The following is a 13162-nucleotide window of genomic DNA, read 5'->3' on the forward strand; positions in this document are numbered from 1 at the left end:
TGTCAGTGTCTTAGAGGCGTCTTTTTGTGAACTCGACCGTACAGCATACACTGAGGTCTTCATTTGTTTAACATGGACGCCACGCTCTCGCCCAAAGATACATAAGAGCTTATGGGGCATATAATATTTTAGTGTAAGACATGTGCACCAGTGGCGGCGCGTCAATAAAGTCGAATCCCACCGGCTTGCCTGTTTTTGGACGTGTGAGTCGGAGTTGTAAAGGAAATAATTATGTAAACCAAATATGCTTGCCTATGGATATGTTTGACGCGCCGCCACTTTATGCACCCATATTTTGACATTTTCCCACTGGTTATCATAAATTGGTGAAACCCAGCGTCGAGCGTGCATTATTCCGTAGGCTTCGGGCATAGAGAAAAAAATACATAGAGTGCTCACTCCATACATTAGTTTTAGTACCCAAAAGACTATTAGCATCGAGTAGCGGAACTATCAGTACTGCTACTTGACAATAGATGTAGCACCGACCGGAAAGTCTTATGCTGTTGAGATAAGACTTTCAGGTCGGTGCTACATCTATTGTCAAGTAGCAGTACTGATAGTTCCGCTACTCGATGCTAGATGCTAATAGTCTTTTGGGTACTAAAACTAATGTATGGTGTGAGCACTCTATGTATTTTTTTTCTCTATGGCTTCGGGTAAGTGTCTAGTGTATATCCTAGCCGGCCTGGTCGCGGAAGGCGAGCGCGGTGATGGGCTTCTGGTGGCCGCAGTACTCGCGCTCCAGCGAGCCCTTCTCGAGGTCCCACAGCCGCGCGTAGCTGTCCGACGAACCTGCAACGTTACATTCTAATTGTAATTACATAATTCTGTACCCCATTTTTTCTTTAAGATTAGAATTTTTCTAACCTTAAAAATAGTGGTAATTAACAGTAGTGTGTTTGTGCCGGTTCTGGACCAAAACTTTTCCGCCAGGGGGCGCCACTTTGTTCAAAAGTCGCCGTTAGATGGCGCTACATGTTAGTACCAAAAATGTCCACAGAGGGCGTCACTTGTTAGTTCAGGCAAACATCCGTTAGATGGCGCCACTTTTAGTTTCACACTACTTCCCGCTAGATGGCGCCAAATTGTATGCGAGTAATTGATTTGATTAAGGTTCCTATATAAAATGTATAGATGTCGCTAGTGTCGCCTCGTTAGTGGATGTTGCTATTTAGTTCCAAAAACCCCCACCAGAGACGTCTGACGTTTTAGTTCGGGCAATGCTCCCCGCTAGGGGGCGACACTTTGTATGCGCAATGTTAGTTCGAAAACCATCCGCTATGAAATGTATAGATGAGCTGTGCCGTCTGAGTAGTTCTAAAAAAGTCCGCAGTCAGAGGGAGTTCAGTCTTAGTTCCAAAAACCCCCACCAGAGACGCCTGACGTTTTAGTTCGGGCAATGATCCCCGCTAGGGGGCGACACTTTGTATGCGCAACGTTAGTTCGAAAACCATCCGCTATGAAATGTATAGATGAGCTGCCGTCTGAGTAGTTCTAAAAAAGTCCGCAGTCAGAGGGGGTTCCGGCTTAGTTAGTTCCAAAAACCTCCACCGGAGACGCCTGACGTTTTAGTTCGGGCACTTTGTATGCGCAACGTTAGTTACACAGCGAACACATATTCTAATAACCTGTGTTATACAACGTATTCTAGAATGTCATGGAATATAATAAATATGACGTCATCTGATTTCTCGAGCTTAGTGAAACGAGGCTAGGTTACTGAAATTCGTGCGCCGCCAGTTGGGAATGCTCTGCCATCTTGGCGCCAGCTGACACCTGCGCTGCGCATGACGTAATCATGGAATGCAACAAGGTCCGCCGGCGAGGCGCGTGGGCGACACGTGTACATTCAAGGTTGATGCCGCGTAATGCGGGACGGCTTCCAGCCGTCGCGACATTTAAACGTCGTAAGCGACGTGAAATTCATGGCGCTTACGTCGTTACAGAAGCGGTACGTGAATCTTGTGACCTAAACATGTAAGCGCCGTGGAATTCATGGCGTTTACGACGTTTTAGTCGCGTGGTCCATGTCCCAATGGGTGAGGAGAGGCATAATAAAATAATGTATTTACTCAGTAAATATTTTTATTAACTAACAAGTAGCGCCATCTAACGGCGACTTTTGAAACTAAATACAAAGTGGCGCCCCCTGGCGGAAAAGTTTTGGTCCAGAACCGGCACAAACACACTACTATTAACTTTTTCTTCCGAAATGCTACAGTTCCTATGATATATATACATATATTGCAGTACAATAATATGTAAACGACACTATAATTCAGTGCATCTCAGATTTAATTTTGGAAGACAGAAATTACTACTAACTTTTGACGTATAAAATTTCTAATCTGTAAAAAAAACGGCCGTCTTTGCGCCATACACACTCCAACTAGTTACTGATATTACTGATGCAGCCAGACGTAAATACCTATTTGCAATCACAAGCGCTATCGCAAATTCGTATAGTGGCCGTGCACGTTAGAGGGGCTTGTGGCCTAAATCGGAAACTTATTGATCTTGACACTTATAATAATCAAGGGGCTCCTGTGCTGCCCCCTACAGTTGATGCACGTTTCCTACAGTCGCTTACCAGTGAAGAGGTAGCGCTCGTCGTTGCTGAAGGCGCAGTCCCACACCCAGCGCTGCGAGTCGTGGCGCAGCTCCCGCTGCAGGCCCCAGTCGCTGGTGCGCCACACGCGCGCCGTGCAGTCGCCGCTCGTCGTCACGAGCATTCTGGAAACGGACGGTTAAGATGATATAATCATAATCAATAACGAGAATTGCGACTAATCGTAAGGACTATTAGCTAGACGGAGATGCGACCGGCATAAAGGACTCACGTGAAGGATCATAGTGCGTAGCGTTAGAGGTCCTTTCTCAGCAGTTCGACTAATCGTAAGTATGACTTCGTAAATACAAGTAATCGTAGGACTAAACGAAAGTGCGGCCAACCGCAGGTAAGGTACTCACGTGGGACTTCCGCCATGAGGTGCTTGAGCAACTGCGACTAATTGCAAGCGCGAGTAATCGCAACTGCGACTAAACGCATATGCGACTAACCGCATAAGTATGCTTTTAGTCGCATTCTATCGACCGACTAGAGATCGGTTTTCCTAGGATTAGCAAGAGATCTAAGGTCCACCACCTTGCATTTTGGAGACAAAGCAAACCGCTTGGAACAGGTGTTCCTGGGGGTGATCTGAGCTGATTTACCCCGGTTGCCGAGAGGTCCCCCCCAGCAGGTGGGCAGGGGAGGGGGGGCAAAAGTGCCTCCGGCGCGCTTCACTCTAAATTTTATATCTGCATACATCTAGCAACTATATCAAGTTTGGTGTCTTTTTCGTATAATTCGAGGATGGAGAATTCATTTCTGTGACTAAACTTTCACTCACCCATACAAAAAAATCGAGAAATTCAAAATTCAAAAAAAATCTTTACACTTTTTTTTTTGAAAATCCTCTACAAAATTAAAACTACGAGGATTAGCTCTACAAAAAAAATACCTGTCAATAGCCTAGTTATCCTTATATATAGTAAACTTCTCAATCATTTTTCTTTTATAACTCTGTAAAAAAAAATATTTATGTCGCGCGGCGTACCTGCATTGTAAGAGCAGTATGCAGCTTTTAGGATTTTTAAGTATGTTTTGATGGTTTCTTATAAGTTATTATGCTTCTTTTTGTAGATTACATTAATATATTACTTCTGGACGTGATATATATGCAAATATAAATGAAATATATAAATAATAATAATAAGTGGCAGCACAATTCCAACAAGCCCTCGAGCTTGGTTCTCTCCCACCTTCCTTAACAACTGGTGTCACCTTCCTGCTCTTCAAGTCCGGTAGTACCACGGAAGCAAAAAACTACAGACCCATCACATGCTTGCCTACACTCTACAAGCTCCTTACATCCATTTTGAGAGCAAAAATCATTGCGCACATTGTCGCAAACAATATTTTGGCTTCCGCTCAAAATGGATGTAGGGTTGGGTCCCGTGGTACTAAAGAGCTCCTCCTCATAGACATGACCATATGCCAACAAATCCGGCGGAACAAGGGGGCCCTCTCAGCCGCTTGGATTGACTATAAGAAGGCCTATGATTCGGTGCCTCATTCATGGCTGGGGAGGGACTTAGAGCTGTATAAAGTTGATGCAGCTTTGAGAGCCTTCCTAAGCGCGTGTATGAGGCAGTGGACCACAGTCCTTCGTCAACCAGGAGGCGGGGATGACCGCTCTGGCCCGCAGGATTTTATAAGGATTGAGCGAGGAATCTTTCAGGGTGATAGTCTGAGTCCCCTGTGGTTCTGCCTAGCTCTGAATCTCCTCATGAACCTCACCCTGCTGAAAGATTTGGGACTAGGTTGCCGGCTTCGGAGAGAGGGTGAAGTCATTTCTCACCTTTTGTACATGGATGACCTCAAATTATTTGCACAAAATAGCCAAGACTTGTTGAACCTACTGAAAACTACCGAAGTCTTCAGTAGTGCCATCAACATGGAGTTTGGTGTCGATAAATGTGCGGTTATACATGTAGAGCGGGGGAGGGTTGTAAATTCAACAAATTTACAACTCTCTGAGACAATGGCTTTCAGATCTATCTCTGAATCAGAAACCTATAAATACCTTGGTATGTCACAGTCGTTGGGTATTGAGGACGAGGGTATTAGACGGTCGGTGAAGGAGCGCTTTTTCAGTCGGCTCACAAAAGTCCTTAACAGTTTTTTGTCAGGAGGCAACAAAGTGCGCGCCTTCAACGCCTGGGTAATGCCCCTACTCACATACTCCTTTGGCATACTAAGGTGGACTCAGACCGAACTGGACGCCCTAGATCGGAGGGTCCGATCACTGCTCACCATGCATCGCATGGTACACCCACGCTCGTCAGTTATGAGATTGTACATCCCACGGAAGTGTGGAGGCCGAGGCTTCCTAAACGCCAAGGATCTCCACAACCGCCAGGTGTACAATCTCAGGAATTATTTCCTTAACAACGAGTGTGGGATGCATCGTGTTGTGGTGGCAGTAGACAGGAACCTCACCCCGCTCTCCTTGGCAAACGAGAACTGGCGCAAACCTGTGGTACTAAGTACTGCGGATCGCAAGGCGGCATGGGAGAGTAAGGGGCTACACGGGCGGTTCTACAAGGCCCTCACGGGACCCGATGTGGACCTGCTCGGGTCGGTGAACTGGTTACAATTCGGGGACCTCTTCGGAGAAACCGAGGGTTTTGCCTGTGCAATTGCGGACGAAGTAATGATGACGAACAACTATCGGAAATATATCCTGAAGGACGGTACGGTCGACATTTGTGGGGCATGCCGCCGTCCCGGAGAGTCACTCAGGCATATCATTTCCGGTTGTTCTCATCTTGCTAACGGCGAGTACTTGCACAGACATAATCTGTGCAAGCTCGTAGCCAGGATTATTCACCAGCAACTTGCTTTTCTATATGGTCTTGTGGACCGCGAAGTACCGTACTACAAGTATTTACCTGCGCCTGTTGTCGAGAATGGTCGTGCCACGCTCTATTGGGATCGATCTATCATCACTGACAGGACTATTGTAGCCAATAAGTCTGACATTGTGATAATAGATCGATCGCAATGTCGGGCCGTGCTCGTTGACATCACCATCCCCCATGATGAGAATCTCGTGAAGGCCGAGAAGGACAAGTCCAGTAAGTACTTGGCTCACGAGATAACCGCCATGTGGGATGTGGATTCGACGATCATTGTCCCGATAGTCGTTTCAGTGAACGGTCTAATAGCGGAGAGTCTCGACCAACATCTTGAGAGACTCTCGCTAGGTGGTTGGATCAAGGGCCAGAAGGCGCCAGATGCAGAAGGCGGTGATCTTGGAAACGGCGCGGATAGTCCGCCAGTTCCTCTCTCTGCGGCCCTGACCACCGGCAGCTTGGGCCTTGCCCCGCTGCTGGCGGCACCCTAGGTTAGGTTTTTTATAATGTGTTTATATGTATTTTTTATTGTTTTGTAAGTGTTTTTATATTTTACTTTTATATTCATATTATAAAAAACCTAACTTAAGATGAAAGATAAAGTGAATAATAATAAAATGCTTTATTGCACACTACAAAAGAAATGTTACAAAAGTATGAACAGGTACAAAAATGTAGGTAACAACAGGCGGACTTATCGCTAAATAGCGATCTCTTCCAGACAACCTTCCGATAGTGAGACGGCGGAAAAGATTCAAGTTAACGGAAGTTAAATAAAGATGTTGGGAACTAATACCAACGGTCCCTGAGCGCGAGCGCCGCTGCACTGCACCGCATTCACCTCCGTTTAGATACCTACACTACACGCAAATTTAGTATAATTTTTATGTATACATAGATAAGTATCTCAAAAGACGTAGAAGATAAAAGGTCACAATAACTAAATAAAAAATTGATCTGTCGTGAAACTATCCAGTAGGTAGACAACTCATTCTGCATAGGATAATCCAATATTCAGTTATATCGTACTTATTGTAAATTCCTTTATTGTTTTAAATATTTACTTTCTGTACCTACTTGCGTTATGCTGAATAATGTTTTGAAGTAAATGCGTGTCTAAACTAAATGCGTGTAGGTATACCTACTTCAGTACGGTCCGCCGTGCGACACAAAACATTTTTTTAAATACAATTATTAGTTAAAAATGGTTGATAAGTTTATTATTCTATATAGTAGAATAACTGGGCTATTCACATGTATTTTTTTTTAGAGCAGATCCTCATAGTTTTAATTATGTAGAGGATTTTCAAAAAAAAAAAGTGTAAAGATTTTTTTTGAATTTTGAATTTCTCGATTTTTTTGTATGGGTGAGTGAAAGTTTAGTCACAGAAATGAATTCTCCATCCTCAAATTATACGAAAAAGACACCAAACTTGATATAGTTGCTAGATGTATGCAGATATAAAATTTAGAGTGAGGCGCGCCGGAGGCACTTTTCCCCCCCCTCCCCTGCCCACCTGCTGGGGGGGACCTCTCGGCAACCGGGCGAAATTAGCTCAGATCACCCCCAGGAACACCTGTTCCAAGCGGTTTGCTTTGTCTCCAAAATGCAAGGTCCCCTTAGAAAACGGGATCTTAGATCTAGTACTAGATAGCGGTGCCGTCATATAGCGGCCGTCTCCATACTAAATAATACGGTTAAATATGGATGTCGTAGTATTTGTATGGAGACGGCCGCTATATGACGGCACCGCTATCGGAGGAAACCAAAGCTTAAGTAAGGTAGTGTATGTACCAGTGATGTTGCGGATGCAGATTTTAGGACATCCGCGGATGCGGATGCGGATATTTAAAGGCTCACATCCGCGGATGCGGATGTGGATGCGGATGTCAAGATTAGGTACTTAGAAAACTTCAAATATTACATTTTTAGCATTTTTTTATTAGAAAAAAAAACGAAACGTTTAGTATTTGAGCATATAGGTGCGTTATATTTAATAAACAATAACTTGGCCGACTTTTCTGGATCTAGACGATTTCGTTATAGGTAATGACGAAATTACCTAGCACTTACGCCGCCGCTAAGACGTTCCTGTACCGACTTGTTCGACATCCGCATCCGCATAAGCTCCGCATCGATTTTATGCGGATGCGGATGCAGATGCGGATATTGAAAATAATGCGGAAGTTCCGCGGTTGCGGATGCGGATGCGGATGTTCGCAACATCCCTGGTATGTACTCACGTGGAGTCCGGGCTGAACCGGCAGCGCAGCGCGTACTTGTTGTGCGCGACGAGGTGCTTGCGCGGCACGGGCCGCGGCGGCGCGCCGCCCAGCGCCCACACGTAGCAGCTGCCCTTGTTGTTCACGGCCGCCATCATGTATGTACTCACGTGGAGTCCGGGCTGAACCGGCAGCGCAGCGCGTACTTGTTGTGCGCGACGAGGTGCTTGCGCGGCACGGGCCGCGGCGGCGCGCCGCCCAGCGCCCACACGTAGCAGCTGCCCTTGTTGTTCACGGCCGCCATCATGTATGTACTCACGTGGAGTCCGGGCTGAACCGGCAGCGCAGCGCGTACTTGGTGTGCGCGACGAGGTGCTTGCGCGGCACGGGCCGCGGCGGCGCGCCGCCCAGCGCCCACACGTAGCAGCTGCCCTTGTTGTTCACGGCCGCCATCATGCGCCCCTCCGGGTCGATCGCGATGTCCTGGATCGACGCCTCGGCTTCCGGTATCTGAAACAAACAAGGGATAAAATCATATCAGTATTTTTAGAAAAGAATGATATAAAAATATAGTATACATATAATATAATTATATATATTACAGTAAATCCAATCCTTTCCTTTCCAAATTTTCGTCTTATCCGTATTTCCTAATTCCTTGTTTCCCTAACTTTTAATACCTTCACAACTTGACATTGGCTAACCTAACAAAAGCCAAAACAGAGAAAAAAAAAAACAAACAAGGGAGCGTTCAATACTTGAAAGTCTGTTCGTATTTCGAAAACCGATTTCGCCTGGGGGTTGGTCGTGAACCAACACGAAGGCATAAGATCGCACAACGAAACAGAGGGCCTAGATATTCATATTGCCACATTTTTCTTAGTAGGTACCCAGGGTACCATGGTTGCAATAAAGAATTACGAATTATACTATGTGAAAAATGTAAAGTCTTTAAAATGGTAATTATGTTTTGTTATAGAGCCGCGGGAGGCTTTCTTTTTACTTGGGTTTAGATGGCCCAACATATAAAAATATACTTGAATTTCTAATATCCAATTATGTTTGACATAATAAATTGTACTCACACCTAACCCATAGAAATGTATTTAAAAAATAGTATAAACCCTCAAAGTATAATAAACAGAAAACCTAATGCGCCCAGAGATCTAATGTGAATCAACAATAGAGACTATCTCACATATTCTATAATTAACAGAATAGTACATTGCTTTTATACTACCCACGTAACGCAATTTTTGGACATTTTAGACCCCCCCCCCTCCCCCCCTTGTAACGTGCCGTAACGTTTTTCTGTACCCCCCCTCCCCCTAGTAAAACGTTACGTAACCACCAAGTGACCATTTTTTTACCTAAAGGCCACAATTATGTGGCGTAAAGTACCATAAAGTGGCGAAAAGTTCTGAAGGGCTAAAAAACAATGTTACGTAACGCGTAGTTCAAACCCCCCTCCCGCCCCTGTAACGCATCGTAACGTTTTACAAGACCCAACCCCCAAATTCGTTACGTAATACTTGAACGCTCCCCAACTCATTATTTTTCGTGTATAAATAAAGTTTTCAATAAAGAAGTCCAGCGAAGATGACACTCGTTTATAGAAAAAGCCAATCGAGACTTAACACATTCAGTGCCGGAAACCCGACTATCGGGTATTTTATGATTTCATTCCCAGGCCGAACGACCCGATAGTCGGGTTCGTGGTACTACACTTTTATATGACGATTTTATGTGGCCTAGCGCGGATGTCTTGTTTGGCTGGGTGGCAATGAATGTGTTAATATATGGAAATAGTCACGTGAATTTTAGTAGCATCTGTCACCCCGAAACATTTTTTTATCGTTTGACGTTCTTTGATGTATGACTGTCATCTTGGCTACGGCCCCAGAGAGGTTTTCCAAAGCGCTATGAAGCAAGTGTAGACAAAGTAAATGACTAAACGACTTGGATTCTTTCATTAGCAAATGACCAGAGGAAGGACTATTTAAATTGGAGTAGTGGAGATCAACAGGCGGTCTAGCATAAGTTGCGTTCTCGCGCGCGAGTCCATACTTAAAGTCGCGCTTGATACCTACCTTTGTCCAGCAGTGCGAAACTCAAATTGCTTAACCCGTAACTCCGTAAGCAACCCAGTTACCGCATATCGCTCGAATTCTGTGACCTCTGACATTCCAGGCGCTAATGTACTAAGTAGGTATTAAACTTAGGATCTATTGTAAGGCTTCTATTGCCATTTTCCATTATGTTTTTTTTTCTCTTTTTTTCCTTCTCTTTTTGTACGCATGTGTGTGTGCGTAGGTGCTAGCATTAGTTTAAAATTTAATACTTTGTAACTACCTGTGAGTTCCTGTAATTGGCTTCCTGTTTTTAATCGTATTATCTATTGAAAGTTTGTAGCTGTTGGTTCTCCTTAACATAAATAAATAAATAAATAATGTGCGTGATCACTTACTTGGATGTCAGATTTGAAACTATAGAATTTAAACACTTCTTTCAAACCGTGTGTGTATGATTATAGCAAACTATAGTAACGTAGCGTTCGGTGGTACATTCAGCAGCAGAAGTTGCTAAGCGGGCCAGGTGTTCTAAATGATCTCGACGCGACTTTATGGTTAAGAGAATAAGAGCGTGCCAAGGTAATTTTGAACACATCGCCCGAGCAACCTGCTGCTGACTTAGGGTTGCCAACTATTTTTTGGTAGAATATAGTATTTTCCAGAATAGGGCATCAAAAATATAGTACATTTCAAAAAAATATGGTACTTTTAGATAAAATACTAAACATAAGTGTAACATACGTTTAATCAGAAATATAGTATTATAGCGTACTATATATTTTTCCAAAAGTATATAGTACAGAGAGCCAAAATATAGTACAATACTATATAATATAGTACGGTTGGCAACCCTATGACTACACACCAGCTGTTCATTCTGGTCGGTGCGCAGGTCCCACACGTGGATGATGCCGCTCTGGTCGCCGACCATGATCTGCGTCTGGTCGGGGTGCATGATGACGGCGTTTACCGGCGCCGGCACTTGGAAGATCCGCTGGCATTGGAACTGTCGGCCCACTCTGCAACGTTTATATTTCCTTAATCAAAAGTACAAAACCCGAGGTTTACTCAATATCCCGGTAGATGTCGCTGTTACTAGTCAATAGCCGGGTCCACACAGAGCGAGCATACGGCCAGTGTAGACGTGCCTCGCTCGCGTGTGCTTATTATTTTTGGAGTTCCATTGGTCTGACACTGTGCGGTCCAAAATGATTTATGTAAATAGTAACAACTATAATTATCCATTTTTTATTATAGAGTATAGAAGAAAAATTAAGCAATATATTTTTATTACCCTCTAACAAGCCAGATGGTCGGATGACATGAAAAAAACGGCAGGGCCGACCTGGCATAGAGACAATAGACAGAACAATCCATGAAAGAGGCATATGTTCATTGCTCAGCAGCAGTGGTTGCAAATATGCTGAGAAGAAGACCCACTAATGCTCACAAGCTCACCTTATATCCCAAATTTTAGCTGTACAATCTTCTCCTCCTGTATACATCCATTTGCCATCTTCCTAAAACAAAAACAAAACATTCTTAATGACAAAGTCTCTTGTGAGTACGAAAATTTGTTATCTACCTCTCTCACACTTCCATATTAGTGTGATTTTTAATTACACAAACGGGTCTACCGTGATATAATTTCATTGTTTTTACCTTAAAATCCTTTGTGTAATTAAATATGTGTACAAAACGCGAGAGTTTAAAGTGTTATAGTGTGATTTTTGTTTTTCATGGCAGGCGCTCAGAGCACAACTGTGAGTGAGATTTCCAATGAAAATACTACACAACTATGAAAAGACTATACTTCCACTTTCACATGATTTTGCCCCACAATTAATAGCTAGATTGGAAGGGCAATGACTACATAAACTTCATAAATTTGAGGAATCATATTTTTAAACAAATTGAATATACCTTCATTAATGTTATAATCTTCAGTTTTTTGTTTTGTATGCCTATTGACCTATAGGGAGGCTGATTGTATCCCCCATTTTAAATTAAAAATGAGACACTATTAATACACATAAAAATGTGACCCCCCCTTTAGTGGTAATACATTACAGATTTGGAACATTGACTACATGGACTGCCATCTGTCCAGGTTTCCCTGGATTCGTCCTAGTTTGGAGGCCGTCCGGGGGCCATCCAGGGAAGTTTTCAAAAAGGACACTTTTTAGAATGAAAGAAAGAGCGATTGTTTTTTTAATAATATTATTCGGACACGTCCGGGGAAAAAATACGATTTACGCCAAATGTCCGGATTTTTTAAGTCTACATCTGTGTTCGGCGAATTTAGAGATGGCAACCCTAACTACATGGATCAAAGTAATAACTTACCGAGAATCCAACTCTAGAAACATTTTTGCTTACACCCTCATAATTCATGACAGGGTCTGGGTTGGTGCTAGCGAGGTCATACATGCGTATGTGCTGGTAGCCGCAAGCGGCCACCATCTGGCCATCGGGCCTTATTTCTAGGCCATTTATTTGCTGGAAATAAAAACAAGTAGTAGGTAAAAAAAGAAAAAGCTCAGAGTAAAGTCAAATGGAGGACTTTGGGCCAGGGCTACAGGCTACAGCAACGACAATTAGATAATTACTAATCTGAGGAAATTGCACCATATTTTGGTTACAGGAACCAGAGACCCATTCCTCAAAAGCTTGTAACTTGTAATACAAGTCCCTTTCTAACAAAAGCTGTCAAAAAGTGAAATCCACTTGTATTACAAGTTACAAGCTCTTGAGAAACGGGCCCCCGGTATAAATAATAAGGCTTACGGATGTAAACAATGCAATTTATTTTAATTTACGTAACTTTTCTACTATTACAAAATTACAGAAGTACAAAAAAAAGGCATGGTCTTGTTATTGTGGATAAACAAAGTCGAAATGAAAACAGATAAGATTAGAGATAGTTATTAAATACCGAGTCCGGATGTTGCATAGTCCGCAAGCAAACGCCGCTGTGAGCCTGCCATAACTTGATGGTGTGGTCGTAGCCGCCCGTCACCAGCACAACTTGCGACGCGCCTGCCGCCGCATCTCCTGACATCTTCAATCAACTATTTATTTGTTAAGATTAAGAGCATCAAAATATTTTCAACAATTATTCACCCAAATGTACACAATGTCAATTTGCTTAGAACGATACGTAAATTATTTATCATGCAAAGAAATATTTATTTTCGAAAAAATATAAACACACGCTCGACAAGCAGAGTATGCTGTCAAACTGACGTTTTAAATGTCACAATTGGCATGTCGGCCGGTCCGTATCAAAAAACTATCCTCCAAATTAATCATTAAATTTGTTTTTTTTTTTTGCTTATAGTAGTGTTGGTTGTTATAGCTGGTCAAGCAGATCTTGTCAGTAGAAAAAGGAGGCAAATTTGAAA

At 43.2% G+C, this 13162-nt stretch overlaps 1 protein-coding gene across 1 annotated transcript; it reads right to left on the minus strand.

The window, feature by feature from the left end:
- Positions 1–658: 658 nt before the first annotated feature.
- On the minus strand, positions 659–12973 carry LOC134652622 (target of rapamycin complex subunit lst8). Its single transcript, XM_063507782.1, has 7 exons — positions 12694–12973; positions 12105–12257; positions 11217–11278; positions 10624–10777; positions 8006–8196; positions 2594–2736; positions 659–795 (listed from the first exon to the last, which is right to left on the minus strand). The coding sequence occupies exons 1-7, from the start codon at positions 12817–12819 to the stop codon at positions 680–682; spliced, it is 945 nt and encodes a 314-aa protein (XP_063363852.1). The 5' UTR covers positions 12820–12973; the 3' UTR covers positions 659–679.
- Between the last annotated feature and the right edge of the window lie 189 nt (positions 12974–13162).

Source organism: Cydia amplana, chromosome 12, assembly GCF_948474715.1.
Source record: "Cydia amplana chromosome 12, ilCydAmpl1.1, whole genome shotgun sequence".
Lineage (NCBI taxonomy): Eukaryota > Metazoa > Arthropoda > Insecta > Lepidoptera > Tortricidae > Cydia > Cydia amplana.